Source organism: Pseudochaenichthys georgianus, chromosome 7 (assembly GCF_902827115.2).
Source record: "Pseudochaenichthys georgianus chromosome 7, fPseGeo1.2, whole genome shotgun sequence".
Taxonomy (NCBI): Eukaryota; Metazoa; Chordata; class Actinopteri; order Perciformes; family Channichthyidae; genus Pseudochaenichthys; species Pseudochaenichthys georgianus.
Window position 1 is genome coordinate 5,315,670 of NC_047509.1, and position 22,853 is coordinate 5,338,522.

The 22,853-nt window shown below is 41.8% G+C and overlaps 1 protein-coding gene across 1 annotated transcript in view; it reads right to left on the reverse strand.

Annotated features, from left to right (window-relative positions):
* LOC117449435 (probable phospholipid-transporting ATPase IIA) overlaps window positions 1–22,853 on the reverse strand; it is a 47,800-nt gene that overhangs the window by 15,268 nt on the left and 9,679 nt on the right. The window contains exons 7-19 of the mRNA XM_034087116.2: window positions 22,755–22,849; window positions 21,945–22,025; window positions 20,645–20,720; window positions 19,739–19,815; window positions 18,814–18,974; window positions 16,878–17,020; window positions 13,515–13,627; window positions 11,459–11,668; window positions 8,324–8,485; window positions 7,758–7,850; window positions 7,317–7,400; window positions 5,867–6,037; window positions 3,156–3,254 (exon numbers count right to left, since the gene is read on the reverse strand). Of these exons, the coding sequence (XP_033943007.1) occupies window positions 3,156–3,254; window positions 5,867–6,037; window positions 7,317–7,400; window positions 7,758–7,850; window positions 8,324–8,485; window positions 11,459–11,668; window positions 13,515–13,627; window positions 16,878–17,020; window positions 18,814–18,974; window positions 19,739–19,815; window positions 20,645–20,720; window positions 21,945–22,025; window positions 22,755–22,849 (1,565 nt within the window). The remainder of the gene's footprint in view (window positions 1–3,155; window positions 3,255–5,866; window positions 6,038–7,316; window positions 7,401–7,757; window positions 7,851–8,323; window positions 8,486–11,458; window positions 11,669–13,514; window positions 13,628–16,877; window positions 17,021–18,813; window positions 18,975–19,738; window positions 19,816–20,644; window positions 20,721–21,944; window positions 22,026–22,754; window positions 22,850–22,853) is intronic.

The window sequence follows — 22,853 nt, forward strand, 5'->3', positions numbered from 1 at the left end:
TCCTTCGACAAAAAGCAAAGTAATCTCTCCGTAGGGTTTTGGAAAATAGCTGGAAATAAGGTCTGTGGTTGAGACACATTTAAGAGACGGGTCACGTTTTGTTCTACGACATTAAATCCATCAGCAGTGTCCAGGGTTGGGTTGTAACGGAATACATGTAACGGCGTTACGTAATCAGAATACAAAAATCAAGTAACTGTATTCAGCTTGCGTTACATTTGAAAAACGAGTAATCTGATTACAGTTACTTTCGTAAACCTGAAGTGAATACATTTTGGATTACTTATTGGAATTATTGGTGGAAAGATTTCCTCTCAACATGTAATATTCATTACTAGTAGGTACAGCCGATTCGAATCATCAGAGCCGCCGCAGATGGACCAAAAAAGCGTTTGAAAAAAAAATCGCGGGTCTGCTCGCTCAGTGAAACAATAACAACGAAACATGGAGGAACAAAAGTCTGCGTTTAAATCGCGTGTGTGTATATAGAGGTGTGTGTGGTTAAAACACATCAGCCTGCGGTCGCTCTTTAGCCTTACTAATGATTATTTCTGAAGGTAAACACAGTGAAGGCGATGCGAAAGGCGGTGCGAGCTCGTCTTCTCAGAGGCGGAGTTAACCCTCCCGCTGCCTCCTGGCGCTGCAGAGATGTCATGAAGTGAAGCAGGTTTTCCTTCTATAAAACAGCTGCGGGCAGCAGATACTGTGAGAGTCACAGACATGAATTCATAGATCAAGGCAGACTGGTGCACACACTCTCCTGTTTTGCCAATCCGGTGTTTAAACTATAGCTCTACACCCCTGGCCGAAATGTCCTTAAAATGAAGTCCGAGTTCGACATTTTAATTCCTGTCCTGCCAACACTGGCAGGACAGAAGGCGACACGCCCGTTCTAAGCCGTGTCCCTCAGTCCTCACAAGCTGCATCCCCAACAAGTGTATTATGTTGTTACATCGTTTCAGATGTGATGTTTCAGTTGTGCTCTTGATAAGCCATTAAAACGGTAAAAACACGTTCAATTTCCTTTTGCTTTTTGTGTCTCCTGTTCACCAAAACATATCTGTGATGGAAAAAGAAAGTAATCTAAAAGTAATTTGATTACGTTACTTTTTTAAGACATGTAACTGTATTCGGATTACTTTCAGAGCCATGTAATCAGTAATCAGTAACTGATTACATTTACAAAGTAACCCTCCCAACCCTGGCAGTGACCCCGCTGGTGATTTCTGAAGAGTTGACGTGTCTGAGAAACGATGGTTGTTACCAAGTGGCTGAACAGGACTACAGAAGTTGTCCAGGCCGCTTTACGTAATTACACCGAACACGTAAACACTCTAAGTGTGTTTGCCCTGTTCTGCTTGAAAGCAAGTCCCTGCCTCCTGCAAAGTGTTCAAACAAACGCTTCAGCTTGAACCATTTAGAATCTGTGTGTTTGAATATGGATCTTAAGTCGGCGTGACGTTGAAGCAGCGACCCTGCTGTAGCTCGTTTATAGCATAACGTTAGCATTTAGCTTCTGGCGACTAGATTTATGATTCGAACATTATAAAAGTAGGATAGACATGTGGAGATTATCCGGCTGAACAAAACGTGATCCGTCTCTTAAATGTGTTTCAACCACAGACCTGATTTCCAGCTATCTTCCTAAACCCTACGGAGAGATTGCATTGCGTTTTTGACGAAGGACCCGGAAGGAGTTTACTTCCGGGTTTTAGGACGCGTCACTGCGGCACTCTATTGAGGCATTACAGGCAGGGGGGGGGGGAGTTGATGCTACCTGACGTGGTTGTTTCCCAAACATGGTTGATATTTATTGTTTTTATTTCTGTATTTTATTGTTTTAATTGCGGTTGTTGTTGTTGTTTTATGTCTTTCCTTCTTGGCAGACTTGTTTGGTATTTAAATGTTTGTTATTCAACTTAGCGTGTAGGAATGTGAATTGAAGGTGTTGCTGTAAAAGAGCTTAATGCTCAGTCAGTTTTTCCCAGAGAGTTTTTCCACAATGGATGATGATGATGATGATGATGATGATGATGATGATGATGATGATGATGATGTTTTAACGATATAGTTCTAGCCTCGTTGTAATGCATCAACCTCATTTCAATGTTGAGAAACCGCAGAACAGAATGGAATAATTCAAAGTAAGAACTGTAGATAATGAACCCTCATGGTTGATAAGTGCTTAATAGAGAGGGGGTTAAATAATTAAATCGAAATGGCAAACTGGGAAAATACACAGCAACATAAAACAAACAATAGGTCAGGTTCAAATATAGACCTAACAAATCTCCAGAAATGCAGCTCTGACGAGGCCCGGCGTTAATCTGTCAGCATCAGTCATGCTCTGGTATGAATATCCTTCAGCCGCTCACTATTCATACGTCAATCCAGATCAGACCGTTGGTGGCCACCAGGAAGCTAATCCAGATGCATGTGTAGCCGGCCCCGTCAGCACTCCTCGTCCGCTGGGACTGAGGTTTTCAAGCCGTGCCAACCATTGTTATTCTCTTCCAGTAACCGCAGTTGTGCGCAAGTTGTAACCTTCCTCCATGGCAGGCTCTCCTTCAGCTCTGGCTCGCTGCCAGAGGGGAAAGGCGCAGAAAGGGGGATTATCAAAGCGGCGAAAAGAGACCGCAACCTGCAAAACAAATTAGGAAGTGAGCCCTCTGCGTGTTCCCAGTGGGAGTGGTTCAGCTGGTTTCTCCTCTCCGTTTGTTCTCTCTGACAGCAGCTCGGATGCTTTCTCTGGTGGGAGGTGATTTATTCAGGACGCTGGCTCGGGCTGCATGTTTAGTTAAGTGAGGCTGAACGACCACTAGCTAATGGGTCTGGCCTCACAGAGGTTGGGTCGAGGGAGTGAGGAAGCTGTTCTGCATTCAACTGGGATGAACCCTTTGGTGCTGGAATCAAGTATTACACACTATAGCGGCTGTAAGGGTCCAGGGGGGCTACATGTCCACTCCTTGTGTGTGTGTTGAGCAAGCAATATAATTGGTACCAGTCAACTAACATCTTCTGTATGTGATTGCGAGAGCAAGTGCCATCAAGAAAATATGAAAGCAGTAAAATACAACATAATAGATAGAAAATACTTGTAGTGTGGCTCCTCCCACTTTATATGTATAAAAGAGAGGGAGGGGTCCTGCACTCACGGATCTGAAGATGTGGATGTCCTGGTTGCGGGTGATCAGATGTGCGTTCTTCGCCGTGCATGTGGCCGTCTCCAGCTTGTCTCCTGTCAGCATCCACACCTACAAAGAATCCAGAGTAACGTGATTATTTTTGAGATTCCTGAGACGCACCGTCTGAAGAGAAATTCCACACAAATGTCAAACTGTAATCAATCTGTGGATCAGCTACAAAAAGCTCCAGGGGTCAAAGAGTCTAATCAGCAACCTGAACTGCTCCGTCTGCGAGCTTCAGTCTGCGAACTTATCAGACGATCACACACACTTACTTTATTGTCGTGCTTCAAACAGAACACCTGATTGATATCAGAATCCTAATTCTCAATGGTGCCATTTTTGATGTGGCTTATCTGAGGTTACAGCAGGATTTAAATGGTTAATTAAACCATTAAACCACCCCCCCCCCAAAAAAACAGCTGTCCTAATAAATTGTCCTCATTAAGAGTACAATGTTTTGTCAGGTCTTGAGATGCATCCAAGAGATTATTCCATCTAATAATTCAGCAGTAACATGTCACACCCGATCAATGTTCCTGTTATTTTGAAAATGTGGAACTACTTTCTAGAGAATAAGAAGTCCCAATTTAAAATGGTTTGTAGCCTGCTCTATAATTTATCATTTCAAAGCTGTGAGCGTCAGGCTCTGTGTATATAATAGCTAATATATTATACTAACTCCTAATACTGGTAGGGCTGCTCAATTAATCGTATTTTAAATCGCAATTATGATTTTGGCTTGCAACGATTATGAAAACAACATAATCGAAATAAAAGGATTATTTATTTGTATTTATTATTTTTATTGGTTTTTCAGTTATTACAATTATACTTAAAGATCAGGGTAATCAACTGTTAAAAACATACGGTTCAAATACTGTTCAAACTGTCTTTTTTTTCAATAAATGGATGTTTTCAAAGTAAATGGATAATCGATTTTAATAATCGTGATATCAATTATTGACTCAAATAATCGAGATTATGATTTTTGCCATGATCGAGCAGCCCTAAATACTGGAATGGGATAAATGTCACTGGGTGTTTCTCAATGTCAAGGAAGGATGCTCCAGAGCCACTATTTCAAGGATGCTACGTCATCGAGTCCCGCCGAAGGACTGTTCCAGGCTCCTTGGAATTCTACCGAGCCCGGCGTCATTCGTAGCGAGAGATTGCGAGGCTGCACATGTGTATCCTCCGCGGTCTTAAAATCCCCACAATGCTTTGCGCACGGACCAATTTCCCCAAATCTGTGGCGGAACATTTAAGGCGGGGCCTCTCATATGACGCACACTTGCTCGCCTGTTCCACTCTTCGTTTTCCGAATGCCAGGAAGGATTCTTGCCTCGCTTCTGAAGCAAGTGACTCGGAAGACATGTCCTACCAAGGAAGCGTCCTCGACATTGAGAAACACCCACTGTGTGTGTGGGGTGATTTCAATGTGTGACTATTGACCATAGATTTGCTTTTTGATCCTCTATTTCCTATCTGTACCTAAATGCCATTAACCTCCACTGTACTGTTGGTGAAGGCAAACAGCACAGACACATATCTTTAAACCCGAGCAGAAAACACATCTGCTCTGCTATGACTCGAGTTAAAGGTAGGGTAGGTAAGAATGGAGAAACCAGCTCGAGTGCGCTAGAATTTGAAAAAAAATACGAAAAAAATCTGCCCCTTCCTTCGGACTTCCTCACAGAGCCCCTCCTCCAACACACAGGAACGCACACATGACCAATGAGGGCACGAGGTAAGTTTGTGCCCAGCTGGAAGGCTGACAGGCAGGTAGGCCATCCAGTTATTTTAGCCGGGCCGGCTCAGATGGTGCTTTTTACAGCGCCACGGCTTCCACAGATGACTTTTTAATGTATTTATTGTCAAAGCATTTAATATATTCATTGCTATCGGGATGTTGAGAGCATTCCATGGAATATAACAAAGTGTTTCTGAAGTGAATTACCTACCCCGCCTTTAAGTGAGAACATGTGTTTTAACTTATTCTGGGTGAATATGAAATAACACGCACCTAAGTATTGCATTGTTGTGAAATAGCAATAATGATGTGCAATACAGACATTTGTTTTAGCTTAGTATTGTTGTTACTGATTGCTACGTATCTACCTAATAACACTGTTGTGAAATAAAACAATATCACCTTCAAAATGCAATAATGATAAAAGTGGCCGATCACCACTCATCATATGTTCACTAACTCGCATGCTGCTACTCATTTCTATACCTTGGATGTGTACTTCATTGATTGGTATTTTATTGACATGTGTATCTTATTTATTTGCCTTTTCTCTGCACTGCTTAGTTTCGTGGACAAAAAGGATTTCTGATTCTGAACCGACCCTTTAAATTAAAAACCGCAACTCTGACTCCACGTTCATCACAGTGACTGGTCAGATTTCTAGCTCCCTTGCAGAAAACCAAATGCTTTTTTCCATTCAAACGTGGGTTGAAGAACTTCCCGTCAACCATGTGAAGCGTGCCAACCCACACCACGAACAAAAGTCTCTATAATTCATTCAAATTCACTATAACCGTGGTTGTTAGACATGAAGGAGGTGCTTGGATGTGGCTGGTTCCTGGAGGTAGATGAGGGAAACATATGTTCTGGTCTTGTCTCTGTTTTGTTCGTTTATTGCTACTATGAGCCCCCCCCCCCCCTTCAAGACCTTGATTCCTGCGTTGCGGAGGATCTCCAGGGTGGGCCGCACATCCGTCTGGAGCTGGTCCTCCACCCCGGTCAGACACAGCAGCTCCATCTCCATCTCCAGACTCTCGATCACTGTGGCCACCTTCAGAGAGCGGTCATGCACGCTGAGCTTGGCCTGGACGTAACGTGCCTGGGGAGGGACGGGGAGATTTTGAGTGGGGGGAGATGAAAGTAGCAATTAGGTAGAATCCCTTTTTATACAGCCCCCTAAACAGAGTTACAAAGTGCTTTCACATACCGGTTCACACAGAGAATGAAATAAAGTCAAACAAACATAATAGTAATAAAAAATAACAAAATGAAAGCGACAAAATGGCGGGTTGAACAAGAACAAGCAGGAAAACAGCCAGGGATAGAGAGACAAGCTACAAACTGCAACAGAAAAGCTTCACACACATTGTGTACAGATATTATATTGAGTGCAGCATAAATAATGTCTTATAAAGATATCAACATTTCCCTTAAGCTTTACAGTGATTGCCTGCATTTAATTCTACTGTGATTTAGAAATCTGAAAACCCCCAAAAGACAATATCAACCGGTTAACGCCCCTCTCCAGCCTCCCAGCTTCGGGCAATATGTGAGGGAGATAAAGCATAACAAATTGGAGAGTGACTCATACAGGAACACAAACTATGTGTGTGACTCAGTGTGTGTGTGACTCACTGCTGCCTTCCAGCTCTGCTCACACAATTACTGTTCAGAAACGGGCCTGGGGCCGAAGACTGCAGGGGGAGACGGCCCTGCCCTGCTCAGACAATGAGAGGGTGTGTGTGTGTGTGTGGGAGGGTGGGGTGTGTGGACTGAAGGGCCGGGGGTCAGAGGTGAATCGAATTAGTCAGCAACACACTCTGACATTTAAAACATGCTGAAGATGACTGCATAAAACATAATTATACGTTTGTGGGGGTTTTGAGGGCAATTTGAGTTGAACAAATATTGAACAATGTGTTGATATTTCTGCTATTTATTGCACAGCTATTGACACAATTCAGACACACTATAGGAGTGTGAGTAGTGTCAAAGGTCCTCGGTTTCGCCCCAGGTCACTGTGTGTTAATGTTATGGCAAAAGTCATACATTTTTGTGTATCAAATTAAGAGGTAGACACTTATTCAACTCAGTAAATATGTACCTGAAATGAATATCTTCCTTGGCTTTGCAGAACCAGTCACGCGCCTTGAACCTAAATGGCAAGATGCTTCTGTTGGTTGTTCATATTTCCCTATTCTCGTTCCTTCTCAAACGTCTATGTATCCTTGCCCGTGTGTTTTATGTACAGAGATGTTGTTTCTATACGACGAGGACTCTCAATAACCCTTTCAGGCTTCCTTTCGTCTCCTGCACTGAAGTGAATCGTAGCTTTAGTCATTGATATCTTCATTAGCGTGCAAATACACTACACTTACCTCAAAATCTTGATACTGCTCCTCTGTCAGGGACTTCTTTGACACCACAAGGACCCTGAGGCCTTCCCTCGCCATGTTCCCGCACTGAAAACAAAGTCAGCAACATCTGGATTAGCGTGTCACCAAGTCTGTACATTCATATATAATACCGTACTTTTCGGACTATAAACCGCGACTTTTCCCCCCCATTTTTGTTGTACAGCTAACGGCCACTAGGGAACCTCCTAAATCTATGGATTTTACAGGTAACATTAACCACCTTTAACGCTATGGGCTCTATGACCGGTCCGCGCCCACAAAAGAGTGAGACAGGTCGCGCGCCAAAGTGGAACCGAGAGACAGAACGAGAGCAAGACAGACGGACAATTTAGCTGCTGCGGCTTATATGCAGGTGCGCTTTATAGTCCGGAAAGTACGGTAGTTATACTATCACGATTGTACCTCCTCTTCCAGCCAGTCGTTATACTGCACGATGCCTGCCATCACCACATCGGCACCCTTCATGTAGAAAGTGATCTCTCCGGTAGATTCATCCTAAAAAACAATGTATTCACATAGAAATAGAAATGAAATAGACAGATCTTATACATGTTCAATTGAATCGCCCATTTGTTTCAGGATTTCCGCTCCATGCCCACTATTCAATGATTTTGGGTTGCCTAGAAATGCTCAACTTATTTCGGTATACACGAGGGGTTTCACAAAGCGTTCACAAATATTATCCTGAGGAAGTTTTAACATCCGGGCTTCCTGAGGTCAATCCCAGCCAACAAAAGTAAAGTTAGTCATCAGACTTAGTCAGAGGTTAGGAGGTGAGGCTTCTATCAGATAATGAGGATTATTACATTCTGTTTGTCTTGGTAAAGTATTGAGACACAGTCATAGCAACAACCACTGACAAACAAGAACATTAAACAAACTATGAAGTCCATTCAATTTATTTTAAGCACATATAAAACAACATACACAACCTGCTGACGGACACACTGAATGATCGTGTCACTCACTCGCACTATGATGCCCATCCTCTTGCTCTCGTAGGTGAAGGGGAATATCTGCAGGATGGTGAAGTTCAGTATTTGTCCAGTAGGGGTCCGCAGCTGCATGGAGGAATGGTCTCTTCCCACCAGAGTGAGACCCACGCTCTCAGTCCACTGCACCAGCGACACCTACCAACACCACGGGGGAAAGCTTTACTGGCTGCTCACTGACGCGTGACTGTAGGAGAGGGAACGGATGGACGGGCTGCAGTATTGATCTGATACTGGTTTTAGGTTCAAATCATAACACCTCATTGTACTGCACACGGCAAGAGGGGGGAAGGAACCAGTGCTTTTTTTGTTCTCATTAGGGCGGCACAATACATTGATTTTAAATTGCAGTATTGATAAGTGCAATATCCAACTTGTATCCAAGGACAGTATCTGCAGGAAGTATAGTCGTAATACTAATAAATCCCGGCATAAATTCAGTATTTTTTCTGATTTGTCCTCGTTTCAGATGGATGACGCAAATGAAAAGAACAAATGATTATGTGGAAGCCTTTTATATCAATACGTTCCATTACTTGGAATACAAAACAAACAATTAAAGGCACTGTGGACAGAGTAGAAAGCACAGTAATCATTTAGTCTTATAACGCAAACATTTTCAGCACTCAACACTATTGATTGATAAGCTCCGTAAATGTCAATTTCTGAAGTGAAAATAGTTTCGTCTCCTCTCTGAAGGACACGACAGACGACTGCCATTAAATCAATGTGAGGGAGAAGACTTCCAGACCTGAAGTCACTTCACATCCCCAATCCATCATCCATCTTCTGACAGGCCTAATAGCACACCGCCAAATGGACACAGATGAGAGTCAACTACAACATGTCAATGCTAACGCTAAACCGCACATTTTGTTATTGTTGAGAAATCACTTCTTATACAAATACGTGACCATGTAGTCTGACAATGCCAGACCACGAGTACTTTCACCACCGTAATGTTGGTCATGCATTTTGGGAAATAAGACTTCGTCACAGTCTAGAAATACTTCTTGGATCTGGTTACCACAACAGCGCTGCATTGTAGTCGCAGTTTCAAAATCCACTGCAGATTTCTAACTGGACTGAATAATGCTGTATCCAATTGGCTTGACTTAACAATCGCACAACTGACGTTTTTTACGAGAGTAGAGGAAAGTGATTCAGAACTATCTTGGTTGGATGATAACACATCATTCCAATCATCCGTTTGATTACTATTACCAGTGCAACAACTCAGATTATAATTGGCATGCAGACATCTTAAAAAATGTTTCAGTTTTGACAGCATTTAGCGGTCGTCCATAACGCTCACAACCAAAACCAGATCTATTTTAAGACTTCCTGAAAGCTGTTGGAGAGCCAACTGAATGTTCAGGACAAATAAACAGTTACCTTTCTATCCACCTAAAACTGCTCGATTTCCTTCCCACCATATGAACCACAGTGTTTTAATCGCAGCAGACGTCCTGCGCACTATTCAAATATGCTATCAAAGAGGAAATTCAAAAGGGTGTAAGTGCAATGGCCTGGGGAGCCCATTAAGGAAATCCGTATTTACATCGCAGGAAATGGATACAAGTCGGATTCCTGCAGCCCTCTTCCTGAAGTTCAAACAATTCATACAGATCAAGGACATTAATGTGGACGGCCGCTATGGCTTGTGAAATCAGGGAAGACACTCGAGATAATGGCCTTTACTGAGAAAGAGCGAGAACGCCGTCTTAAGATCGGAAGTCTGTTCACAAACTATCAATGTTTGTCCTTGAGAAAATGATGTTCAAGTAGATACGGTGTGCATTTCCCAACATGCCAAGATGACGTGTTTGAACATGTATTTCCTGTGTAGCTTCTATGTGAATTCAAGTATATCATTTGATGGACGTACTGCACAAAGACGCAGGACAAAAGGAGAGGAATTCAATAGTTGGTGTAAGACAGGGGTGTCCAAACTACGACCCAGGGACCATTTTGAATCGGCCCTCATCAAATTCAAAGAGTATAATGAAATTAAACTTGTGCTTGTCTTATATTGTACTTCTTAAATATACATGTACAAATATATCATACAGTAGTATTCATGTGTTAATAAGAACACTTTTCATATAAATTCAGTCAATTCAAGTTGGAAACATTTTCTAACAAATCTTAGTTGATAAGATAAAAAGCCCAATGACTTATTTCCATAACAAGCTTCAAATAGACCCTTCCTATTTCTCCTTATTATAATCAGTCTGAGGCTTCTAAGGGATGAGCTGCCAACACTCACAAGCATAATGTACCAACATTTGATTGATTTCGCTAACTTATAACTGAACTTATGAGTCGATATACCTCGAGTGTAGACTTTTCTTTTTGTCGCTGCTTTTAATTGAACTATTCATATCTTAGACTGCACTGTAACTTGTATCCATGTATTTTTTCTTTTTATGTTTATTAGCTTTTATTTTTAATGACTGATTGTAAATGCCATTTTCTTAATGTCTTTCGTTTTTTGTAAAGCACTTTGAATTGCCTTGTGTTGAAAAGTGCTATATAAATAAACTTGCCTTGCCTTGCTTAGTGCAGGGGTGTCAAACTCAAGGCCTGGGGGCCAAATCCGGCCCGTGCCTTCATTTTATGCGGCCCCACAAGAGCTTGCAAATACGGATACATGCCGATTTACAGAAGCACGTTGCCCATAAACTACATGTCCCACAATGCATCTCAAATTTCACTTTTTTAAATTTAATTTAATTTTAAATCATTTTGTGACATTCTCGCTGAAGAGACTTACAATGAATTGCTCTAGACTTCTGCTTTCAGACGTAGTTAATTATGAAGTTATTACCCTATCTGATAATAATCCAATGCAGAGGCAATAATGTAATATAATACTTTATTTTATATATATTAAATATTTATATATGTATTTTTATATAGTCTTAAAGTTACAACCGGCCCTTTGAGTGCAACCATAATGCGAATGTGGCACGTGATGATATTGAGTTTGACACCCCTGCTCTAGTGAGCGACTCAGCCCTTTGTATATTTTTCTGTATGCGGCCCTCGGTGAAAAAAGTTTGGACACCCCTAGTGTAAGGTACATGTTCCTGTGTCGGACCATCGTACCTCATCGGGGCTGGAGGCCTGGTACACTCTGCACGTGTCTTCATAGTGCTGCTCCGCCTCGGCCTGGTCCGTCACACCGTTGGCTTCGTACACGGGCGTCACGTTGTGCACCAGCGCGATGGCCTTCACCGCCTCGTGGACTCTGCTGCTGATGGTCTTGCGGACCTTAGTGGCTGCTGGAGCTCTGGAGGCTGGGAGGTCATGGCTGGGCTGCAGGAAAAGGACAGAAGGCAGTGTGAGCAAAAGGCGACATACTAGAGGGATCTGAAAAGAGGTATTACCTTTTTCTAATGGGAAACTTTCAGAGTGGTGTCAAGTGAAGGCAGCTTTTGAAGCCAGTACAGTTTATAATCTGTAATGTCAAACTGCACTGACTATAGAGCGGTGCAGGGATGACGTAAGCTGCATGGGTTCCCTCGACAAAAAAGCAATGGGATTTCTCCATAGGGTTTTGGAAAATAGCTCGAAATAAGGTCTGTGGAAAACGAACCTGTTTGATAAATGCACGTTTTGTTCAGCCGGATAATCTCCACACGTCTACCCACTTTTATCATTTTCTAATCATAAATCTAATCGCCAGAAGCTAAATGCTAACGTTATGCTATAAAGGAACTATAGCCGAGTACAGCAGGGTCGCACGACTTCACCGCCACGCCAACTTAAGGTCCATATTCAAAGATACAGATTCAAAATTGTACAAGTTGAAGCTTTTGTTTTAACAGTTTTCAGGAGGCAGGTACTTGCTTCGTTCGGCGTATTGACGTACAACGTCCTCGACAACTTCTGTAGTCCTCTTCAGCCACTTGTTAAAAAACATTGTTTTTCAGACACGTAAACTCTTCAAAAATCACCTGTGGGGTCACTGCTGATGGATTTAATGTCGTAGAACAAAACGTGACCCGTCTCTTAACTTTCTCCTTATTTCCAGCTATTTTCCAAAATCCTATGGAGAGATCCCATTGGCTCTGAGACGAGGGAACAGGAAGTGATAGAATGCTAACTCACTTCCGGGTTTTAGGACTCGTCACTGCACCACTCTATAAACAAACTGTATGAACACACTTTATGGGTCATTCCGGGTTCGGAGGAAATGTTCTGTCCCACGTATGAAATGTCAAATAATCCAACGCCCAAAATGCTTCAACATGCAATGGATGCACTATCAAATCTCTCAAACTCCCCCTAAAATGGCATGTTTCTATTGTCCCTCCTTCTAGGCTTTTGCTATCATTGTTACTCGCAACCCCTTTTCAAAAATTTGAATATTAACAGTTCAAGAGTTGCATTTTCTGCAGTCAAATTAAATGTGTATGTGTCATTTAGCATCATCTATTTCCACAGAACATAAACTGCTTTTTATTTAGTGCCACCAGGTAGCCTAAGCATGATGCAACAACTTATAATATTTTCTTCAAAATGAATACAACTGTGTTTAAATTATAGTTAGATCAAAAGGTGAATATACACCTTTAATACATATATACCATTTCTACAGGCTTCTCGCACACCAATAAGCGCTGCAGGGTTAACTTCTCAGAAGGTTTGATGTCTAAATTGTCCTCCAATTGTGAAATGACCCATGAACACACTTTGTTCACTTTAAACTGGAGTTCTTAGTCTGAGAAACGAGCCGTTTCGCTAACGGCAGTTCCCATGATTGCCGTGATAGTGGCCTGTAAACATAACCAGATGTGAGAAGTACATTTGAACAATCTGCTTCTGCATTGTGCCCGTGCTATTTTTAGCCGCCTGTGCGTGCCAGGGGTTAATGGTAGCGTCATTTAAGAAGTCCGGTCAGTGCTTTGCTCGTGGGCTAATCCTGTTTCCTGCTTCGCTAACCTCTGGTGTCAAGGGGGACAAAGAGTGTCATCTGAGGTCAGGAAGCATTCAACCAAACAATAATCACAAACCGATACGTTTCTTAAAACAATGCTCGCGGCTGTTTGTTTTAGCCTTTCCCAAGATTTTGGAATTTCAATCTTTTCTTCATGGTTTGTTTTTTCTAAATGAGTGATGTTCAGTGATTCTTCTCACTGCGTAGACATGTTGTTCTTACCTGTGTGTAGGCGCTGAACACGTGGCTCTGTACTTCATCCATCGAGTCCATCCCGTACGCCACCGTTCCAAGATGGAGGCGCCTGAACACCATTTCATTCAGAGTGAGAGTTCCTGGTAAAGATTGGATTTAAAAGGTGTTCAAAAATATCCCCTTAAAATATTAGATTTAATTAAGCGTCCTGTGCTACATGTGATACTTATGCACAATTATTTGAATTTGGTCAATTTCTAAATATGGACTAGTGTAATATTTAAATGTCAGGGAGCAGAGTAAAGCTGAATATGTTTTAAAGAACTGTTTGGGTGGCTGTCATCACTCCTTGTTCAATGCTATCAAACCATTCGAGGCACTTGTTGCAACTAAGTGTTGCGGAGCTATAGAGATATCCCAGCCTACAAACCGTAATCTACAGACTTAATAAAACATATTAGTTTGGCAAATATCTTCCTGAAAACCAAACCCTACATTTAAATATATATATATACATAGATATATTTCAATGATAATGTGAATTATGATGCAAAAATGAGCAATATCGTGAACCCTAAAGTACAAATAAAAATCCCAATCAGATATCTATCAAAATCACGCTGCCTTAATATATAGAAACAAAATGTAATGGTGTTTTACATTTTGGTTTCGAAATGATTGTAATTTTGGAAACATTTCCAATGTGTACAACAATTAAATATAAAAATGCATGGATTATAAATGAATATGTTAAAATGTGTGTTAAAAGATTAACTGTAAGATTGTAAACAAACAAGATCTATCATTTTGTTGGTACAGCAAGAGGGGTGGGATTGGAGTGGACAAGACTCCCTGCTAGGGCTGCACGATTAGGGGAAATCATCTAATTGCGATTTTTCTGACAGATATTGCGATTCAATTTGCGATATTTGTTTTTAAGCGACCCAACGGAAGTTTATTGTAAAATGCGGCCATATCTCCGGCTAGGAAGGTCGCATCAACGTGCTCCCGTCTCTAGCACCCCCGCAGCCCGAGCTACGAGTGAAATAACTAAACTTACAAGAAACTCCCGTTGGGTTGCTTTAAAGCAGGGGTTCTCAAAGTGCGGCCCGCGGGCCAATGGCGGCCCTCGGAAATGTTTCTGGCGGCCCGCGATAGTTAATGTGACACGCTGAAATGCATGCGTTATATTTTAATCCTCCATGGTTGTATCTAGTAAGAATTAGAATGGAATTTAAGAATGGTAAAACTGCGTCCCCTGGGTTGTCATTCCTAAATTATGAATGACAGCTTGTGGAAAGTTTGCTAGACTACTGGTTGCATGGCAACTAGGCACCTCGCGAGTTGCGGTAATTGGTTAGTCCAATAAAGAAAGGGTTTGTTTTGGAATTATTTTGTGTTCCGTTTTTTCTTGGGCGGCCCTCAATCCAATATTGGGTACCTACATTGGCCCTCACTCATCAAAACTTTGAGAACCCCTGCTTTAAAGTCAAGCTTCAGTTTCAGATTCACCCTGTGATAGAATCATGTGATGGAGCATTACTAACCTGACTCAGATGGTTTGTTTCACCAAACCATCTAAAGCTCCATTGGAAGCCATTTGGAAAAGACTTGGCAGGTGATTGGATCAATCTGTCTATCACCTTCTATCATGGGCCACTTCTGATTGGTTAACAATGGCTGGTACATGTGGAGCACTTCTGATTGGTGTGGATGACTAACACACAAGAAGAACAAACAAACCGCCGGCTTTGCCCTTATGCGCTTTCCTGTATTTACACTTGTATTATTTCTGTATGGTAATGTCGTCTTGTGAAAAAGGGTGGGAAATGTAATAAAAACTTGGTCACAAAAGATATCTAAAGTATGTCTACGGTGTTTGGATTTACAAGCAGTTACTAAAAACAGAGTTAGCATGTCACATATGGTGATTGGAAAAATATGGTAAGGAAGCCAGAAGCCTTCCCTCTGTATCCTCACACTCACTTTAAAAGCATTTTCCGCCAGTATATCAAAAAGACCTCAGGGGCCTCGCGCGTACATTAGCCTGACCCGCGGACCCCGCCGGCCTTATCACCCTCTGGGTAGGGGGAGAGGCTGATCACTTTATTGGGCATGAGGGCTATAAATATGACCTGTAACACCTCGCGCCTGAGGAAGTGCACTGGTGGAGGTGTTGTGCTCTGAAGGTGTGTATGGATGAGAGGCTTTTTTTATGATTTAAGGGTCCAATAAGTAGCAGGGAGCAGAGACCCCACCGCAGAGCTAAACCCCCCAGGGAAGGAAACGACTTAACTCTGTCCTACTGGACACTTCCTCGGCAAATCCTCTGCACTATAACTCCTCACTTTACTGCTCCACAGGCTGGCTTCTGTGCTTCTATAAGCCACAAGACTACGGCTTTTTTAATGTCAAGTATGCTGCTTTTAACCAGTTGGAGAGTAACTGAGTATATTTACTCTGAGTATTGCACTTGGGTACACATTTTAGGTGCCTGTACTTTATTTTCTCGACTCCACTACAGTTCGAACTGTAATATAGTCCTTTTTACTCCACAACATTTATGGATTAGGAAGATTTAGTTCCTAGTAACTTTATAAATAGAGATTTTAAGACAAAACACACAGGAATAGATTGTGAAATATAATGCTTTGATATTGATTTAACGACCCAACATTATATTTAGGAACCTTAAACAACGAGCAAAACGTTTTTTGTGAGAACATTTCACACTTCCAGATTCTAAATTGTGAAGATTTACTGCTTTTCACTTGAAATATTTTGTCATTTTGATGTGCAACCAGTACTTTTAACTCCTTACACTTTAAGTACCATTCTTTATGAGGTACTTTGACTTGTTATGGAATGTTTTTACAGAGTCGTATTAGTATGTTTACTTAAGAAAGTACGTTTGAGAAACCGGCTCGAGATACACTTTTTGTTATATTCCATGGAATGCTCTCAACGTCCCGACAGCAATGAATAGCTTAAGTGCTTTGACAGAAAATCCATAAAAAAATGTCATCTGTGGAAGCCGTGGTACTGTAAAAAGCACGACCAATCCGATTCTGTAATCTGTCAGCCTCCATCTCGTGCACGCACAAATGTATCTCGTGCCCTCATTGGGCGTGCATCGCAGCAGTACTTCAATGACTCGCCAGCAACGGGCGGCCACGTTCACCCATCTGCTGACGTCATGTGCGCGTTCATGTGTGTTGGGGGAGGTGCTCTGTGAGGAAGTCTGAAGGAAGGGGCGGATTCTTTTCAGCTGTGTACTTTCACATTGTAGTGCACTCGAGCTGGTTTCTGAAACTTACCTACCCCACCTTTAAGTCAAGGTTCTGAATACTTTAACCAACCCTGCTCCTTCCTGCCCCGTCCCAGTCTAACCTGTTTTGTCCGTCAGCAGGTAGGAGATGCGTCCGAGCTGCTCCGGTATGGTGCTCGCTCTCACCACCGTCCCGGGGATCTTGGAGTCTTTCTTTATCATCCAACTGAAAACCATTTTCCCCATATCCAGGTTGACACGCAAACTGCATACAAAAAAAGAAGCTAGTTAGTGTTTGTTTTTTTGCCCCTCACGTGTTCCCAGAATGCAAGAATACAGATGACTTTAAAGGTCCCCTATTATGCTGTCATTCATCAATATATTACAGCTCTCAGATATATACAGAACATGTCTCTGAAGTGTTTGGCTCCAAACACCAAACAGATCATTGCAGCATTACCCATAATCCCCTCTGTTTCAGCCCTGTTTCCAAAGTGCTGATTCTCTGTCTGTTACTCTAGATGAAAATAAGGAGCCCCTCCCCACGCCCCTCTGAGAGACATTTGGTTACAAAGAACACAATGGTGCTCTAGGAGGAGATTCAGGTGATAAGGGGGGGGGGGTTACCTTGGTTGCTGATTGGCTAATGGTTACACAAGACAACACATCGTTATGACATCATAAAGTGGCCAAAATCTGATCAGCTCATTTTCAAACAGGTTTTTATAGAAATGGATCAAAAAGAGAGAGAATCTTTTCTCCTGAACCTTTCAGAGTCTCTTTCCACAGAGGGGACACATGTTGATGTAGAAGAGACATGAAGAAGAGGGGACACATGTTGATGTAGAAGAGACATGAAGAAGAGGGGACACATGTTGATGTGGAAGAGACATGGAGAAGAGGGGACACATGTTGATGTAGAAGAGACATGAAGAAGAGGGGACACATGTTGATGTAGAAGAGACATGAAGAAGAGGGGACACATGTTGATGTAGAAGAGACATGGAGAAGAGGGGACACATGTTGATGTAGAAGAGAGATGAAGAAGAGGGGACACGTGTTGATGTAGAGGAGACATGAAGAAGAGGGGACACATGTTGACGTAGAAGAGACATGAAGAAGAGGGGACACATGTTGACGTAGAAGAGACATGAAGAAGAGGGGACACATGTTGATGTAGAAGAGACATGAAGAAGAGGGGACACATGTTGATGTAGAAGATACATGAAGAAGAGGGGACACATGTTGATGTAGAAGAGACATGAAGAAGAGGAGTCACATGTTGATGTAGAAGAGACATGAAGAAGAGGGGACACATGTTGATGTAGAAGAGACATGAAGAAGAGGGGACACATGTTCATGAAGAAGAGACACGAAGAAGAGGGGACACATGTTGATGTAGAAGAGACATGAAGAAGAGGGGACACATGTTGATGTAGAAGAGACATGAAGAAGAGGGGACACATGTTGATGTGGAAGAGACATGGAGAAGAGGGGACACATGTTGATGTAGAAGAGACATGAAGAAGAGGGGACACATGTTGATGTAGAAGAGACATGAAGAAGAGGGGACACATGTTGACGTAGAAGAGACATGAAGAAGAGGGGACACATGTTGATGTAGAAGAGACATGAAGAAGAGGGGACACATGTTGATGTGGAAGAGACATGAAGAAGAGGGGACACATGTTGATGTAGAAGAGACATGAAGAAGAGGGGACACATGTTGACGTAGAAGAGACATGAAGAAGAGGGGACACATGTTGATGTAGAAGAGACATGAAGAAGAGGGGACACATGTTGATGTAGAAGAGACATGAAGAAGAGGGGACACATGTTGATGTAGAAGAGACATGAAGAAGAGGGGACACATGTTGATGTAGAAGATACATGAAGAAGAGGGGACACATGTTGATGTAGAAGAGACATGAGGAAGAGGGGACACATGTTGATGTAGAAGAGACATGGAGAAGAGGGGACACATGTTGATGTAGAAGAGACATGAAGAAGAGGACTTTGCACAGTTGGTGACCTTTAGTCCAGGATGTGAAGTCGTACCTGATGGGCACGATGTTGGAGAAGAGCAGCAGGAAGCGAATGATTTGGAGGTACCAGCGGCCGGTAAAGTGCTGAAGGGCCACCATGACCAGCGACACCACCACAAGGGCCCCGAACAGGATCTTAGTCAAACAGTTCACCTCCAAGTCAAACAAACCCACCTAGAGCGAGCCAGAGGCAGACATGATGAGATCAAATAATGTAAAACTAATCTGTGTATGTCCAATACACAGAGCTAAGCAGATTAGAAATATAAACAAGTTATTTTATTATTCTAAGGATGAATTCCCTTAAAATCCTAAATCTTCATTTAAACCAGATTAGATTAGATATACGGTTTTGTGAAAAGTGGAATTATAGCAGTAAATAAGTGTGGGAGTTATTAAATGTAAAAGCAGGTAGTGCGATTACGATATGTGCAAATGGTTCCGTGTGTAACTACGGGGTGTACGCGGGAACCCTGAAGTCACATGTAAAACCTTTCAAGGCCTTTTTTAAGACCCTCTCCGTACATTTCAAGACCTCATCGCCACTTGGAGTTCTAACCGGTTACCTTGGCGACACACTTTACCTCACATTGACTATATACAGTATTGATTGTCCTTCCTCCTTATCTTCCAACCATTTGGACGCAAACTTGCATTTCCCCATAACGATGTTGCTTAGCAACCGGCGTAAACGAGCCTTCGCGCTATCAAGCAGTGAGCGTGCGATGTCCGGCACACTGTAGAACACAACCTCTTTGGACAATTCATATACGTATTGAACACAAGCTACAAAATGTAAAACCTTGGAAAATGCCGTTTAATAGCCTTAATTTTCGCTAAATTGATTTATCAACTTGTAATACTTTGTCAGACCCCGCGGACCCCCTGAACCAAGTGATCTAATGTTGTTGTTCAGGCTGTGCTTCACAATACTGTACCTTGTGCCGGGGGTTGGAGGTGTTCATGACGCTGCGCAGCTCCCTGCCGGTGTAGATCACCACCCCCACCACCGTGCCTGCAGAGAGGGAGCGGAGAGAGACCTTAAACAGCTGCCTCAGGTCAATATACATATATAATTAAGGTACATGATAAAACACAGAACGTCCAGAAGATGTTTCCCAGACTTCTAATCTTGACAAGAATATTTTTAAATGATGATTTGGATTATCGGATGCAGATTTACAATTGTTTAATGGATAACATCTTATATCACCTATAGTGACGTTAGATACGTCTAATGTTTCCTACGATACACACTTTCTTTACCAATACGGTAAACTAGGCTTCATCATTAATGATGAGATTACAGACGCAACATTTGTTACAAGAATGTGTGTACAAATTATTCTACAATTAAGGATTGTGGTATTGCGCAAGGCAAGTTTATTTATATAGCACATTTCAACACAAGGCAAATCAAAGTGCTTTACCAAAATGAAAGACATTAAGAAACATATTATAAAATGACACTCATTTAAAAGCAATGATATGAAATGACATTTAAAAACACTCACGCTGCCTAGATATTCCATTTTACAAATGGTATCCTATGGACTTAGAACAGCTCCTTTTAAAAAACTCACACCATGGTCATTTAAAAATATATCTTTCAATGATTATGAGAATAATGTTGAATCTCCAATATTGTGATTCTCAGTCAAAATAAACACTTTTTTTTTTGTAATTGTTCAGAGCCAACTGGAAGCTGTCAAAGGTCTGTTTGTGGTTAGACAGGTCACAGCTTCAGTCGGCCTCTATGCCCCCAAGGCAAAAGTGGGTCCTGGTTACTTCCTGGGTTTACCCCCCCCCTAACAGAAGGGCAGCGCCCCAGGTCAGTTATTTACCAGAGGCAACGACAGTGCTGGCCCACAGAGTGTTTTCGATGCTGAGACTCTCGTTGACTGGAGGGTCTCCGTCTTCCTGGAACAGTCGAGATGACACAGTGTTATGGTTGCTTTAAAGAAGTTTTGCACGTCTGCTTTAAAAAACAAAACTATGATTGTATAACCGTTCTCACTGCCTGACCGGTCGACACGGGTCCACACTGCAAGTCTAACCGTAGTGTGTTAAATAGTCATTCGTTTGGAAATGATGAGAGCCACACATTTGATAGATAGATGGATAGATGGATAGATGGGTAGATAGATAGATAGATAGATAGATAGATGGATAGAGAGATAGATAGATAGATAGATGGATAGAGAGAGAGAGATGGATAGATGGGTAGATAGAGAGATAGATGGATGGATGGATGGATGGATAGATAGATGGATAGATAGATAGATGGGTAGATAGAGAGAGAGCGATAGATAGATAGATAGATAGATAGATAGATAGATAGATAGATAGATAGATGGGTAGATAGAGATAGATAGATAGATAGATAGATGGATAGATGGGTAGATAGAGATAGATAGATAGATAGATGGATAGATGGGTAGATAGAGAGATAGATGGATGGATGGATAGATATATGGATAGATAGATAGATGGGTAGATAGAGAGAGAGAGAGAGAGAGCGATAGATAGATGGGTAGATAGATAGATAGATAGATAGAGAGAGAGATAGATAGATAGAGAGAGAGAGAGAGATAGATAGATGGATAGAGATAGATGGATAGATAGATAGATAGAGATAGATGGATAGATGGGTAGATAGATAGATGGATGGATAGATGGATAGATAGAGATAGATGGATAGATGGGTAGATAGATAGATGGATGGATAGATGGATAGATAGAGAGAGAGATAACGTTAACCAGCTAAATAGCTACAATTCGCTATGAAAATAGCTACGTTCCCTAGCTAAGTACTGTAGCTAACGTTGCAGGCCTAATATATCTGTCACCTAACACATATTAGGATAAGGAGGAAGAAGGCAATCTTTGATCTCCCAAAAGGCTGCATGACTTATGGATATCTAACTTATAAGCCTAAACTAATGACTCATCAACACTTCTAAACAGTGAATCCAATGAATTCACATTCATGTAACACAAATAACTCTGCTAGCCGTTTCACTAAAGTGTAGGACTCGCATGCCGCATGTAAAACGTTCGGCCAGATTTCTTCATTCATGAAAATAGAAAGGGTAACATGGTTGCACACCAAGGCTTCAGCAGAAGAGTGGGGTTAGCACTCACCCTGGTGAAAGTCCCAACAAAGTTATGGATATCAATGTTTGGCTCTTCTGCATACACATATGATCTGATTTGGAGAAGGTCCTGTAAACATCAAACACATGGTCATTAAAAAAAACAAAAAACGTGTCTTACTAATATACCAAAAGCCAAAGATATTCACGTTTATTTACAAATAATAAAATATCAAAATAGTTGTAATTTTCGACGCTTGAATAATTGATTCTGCTCTTGACCAAATGAGCAGCCATTTTAAGCGTTTTACTGCATACTAAATAAACTGTATTGCTGTCCATCAAAAATAATTAGGTTTCATAATAATAGTAAAAAGATCTGTTACAATAGTTTGTCAAGTCTAGAGTCAAACGTCACAATCCTTCAGCTGTTATTTCTTTTTATGAATTGGTAAGTAATACAAGTGAAGTCGCTCACTGCTAACAAACCAAATGAAAGTAGTTAATACTTATTTGTTTGATATTGATTGAAACTGTTAAATAGAGACCACTGTCATGACTATAGAACATTTCAATGAAAACATATTCATTTAAAACCCCTAACTGATTTAACACTGATGAACATGTGGAGTGTAGAGTCCAGGCCTGAGGTTAACCTTTGAACTTTAAGTCACTCTGTGATGAGCGGGCCACCCTGCACTCAGTCAAATAACTCCTCTGTCCTAATGACACGCTTCTCTGAGACCATAGTGCAATTACACGTCTTCCTCGGCACTTATTCCGCTAAACACAAAGCACAGCATGGCGTAAACACGGCATATCATTTACTGCTGAGCCTCCCCTCTAGGTTGTGACTCACAGCAGCAGTGGGCAGCCTCTGGGTGCAGGCCACTGGGAGGCGTAGTTTCCAGTCCGTCTCTCCGTCCAGCTGGTCAGTGCGCAGGAAGCAGGAGCCTGG